Raw genomic sequence first — 1,289 nt, forward strand, 5'->3', positions numbered from 1 at the left:
TCACTGCACTCCAGCCTGGGCCATAGAGTGAGACCCTGTTTCAAAAAACAAATAATTAAATGATGATTCCTTATTAAAAAATAAAAAGGCCAGGTGCAGGGGCTCACACCTGTAATCCCAGCACTTTGGGGGGCCAAGGCAAAAGGATTGCTTGAGGTCAGGAGTTTGAGACTGGCCTGGGCAACATAGCAAGATCCCATATAAAAATTTTAAAAAATTAGCTGGGCATGGTAGCGTGTACCTGTGGTCCCAGCTACTGAGGAGGCTGAGGTGGGAGGATGGCGTGAGCCCAGGAGGTCAAGGCTGCATTGAGCAATGGTTGTGTCACTCCACTGCAGCCTGGTGACAGAGCAAGACAGCCCCCACCCCCGGCCCTCCCTACAAAAATGTTTTTAAAAATTAAAAAGGCGCGGTTCCAGAAGAGCTGTAGTCGTCCCAGAGCTACAGTGCAGGTGAGATCAAAATGCAGGTGAGTAAACTGGAGACAGAATACTGTAAGGGCTACAGGTGCCCCTGAAAAGCTGCAGAGGCGCTAAGGATGCAAGGAATCCTAAACGTTCCAATCGTTCGTTTTAAAGTTGTTCTGGCAAACCCGTGAAACCCTGTATGAGGAAATGTTGCAACGAGGGCGCCTGACGCGGCCCCCGAGGCCAGAACACACCCAGGTTTAGATATGGGCTCTGACCCGCACCTGCCACGGCCAAACCCCTCCCTCTTCTGATCCTGGTCCCGTGTTGTCCTCCAGGGGGGTAAGCAGAACACCTGGCAGGGCTGCTTGAAGATTAGGGAAACTGAGGAGACGCGGCAGGTGCCCAGTATTTATGGTTTTGTCCCCAAACGGGGGAGTTATTTGTAAGCACTGGCCACTACCCCTGTAACAGCTAATTGTCCAAAAAAAGGCAAACGGAGGGAATGCGCCGCAGCTGAGCACCGCACAGGCCGCAGCTGGGGTGCACGCCCGGGTGTACCCTTTGCATTGCTGGGAGCGCTGGCGATCGCGGGGGCAGAGGGCTGGGGTTGGGGCGGCCTGGGACCCACCCGGCCCCGCCCCTTCCCAGGCCCCGCCCTCCCCTTCCTCCACCGGTGAGGGGACCTCGGCCGGCTTGGGAGATGGGGGCGTAGCGGGAAGTGGGGGTGCATTCGCGGGCCCTAAAGGTCACGACCCTATGGGGCTTCTCTGGGTCGTGGTGGGGGAGGGGGAAATCTCCCCTCCACGGGAGTTCTGAGAGCCGCGGCTGGAGGGCGGGGCGGAGCGCAGGGCACAGCTGGCTGGGCGGCTTCGGGAGGCG

The 1,289-nt window shown here is 57.6% G+C and overlaps 1 protein-coding gene across 1 annotated transcript in view; it reads left to right on the forward strand.

Annotated features, from left to right (window-relative positions):
• Positions 1–463: 463 nt before the first annotated feature.
• BRI3 (brain protein I3) overlaps positions 464–1,289 on the forward strand; it is a 10,924-nt gene continuing 10,098 nt past the window's right edge. The window contains exons 1-3 of the mRNA XM_011957011.1: positions 464–469; positions 746–808; positions 900–1,083. Coding sequence (XP_011812401.1) covers positions 464–469; positions 746–808; positions 900–1,083 — 253 coding nt within the window. The remainder of the gene's footprint in view (positions 470–745; positions 809–899; positions 1,084–1,289) is intronic.

The sequence above is a fragment of the Colobus angolensis genome, unplaced genomic scaffold, assembly GCF_000951035.1.
Source record: "Colobus angolensis palliatus isolate OR3802 unplaced genomic scaffold, Cang.pa_1.0 Scaffold43, whole genome shotgun sequence".
In the NCBI taxonomy this organism is placed as follows: Eukaryota; Metazoa; Chordata; class Mammalia; order Primates; family Cercopithecidae; genus Colobus; species Colobus angolensis.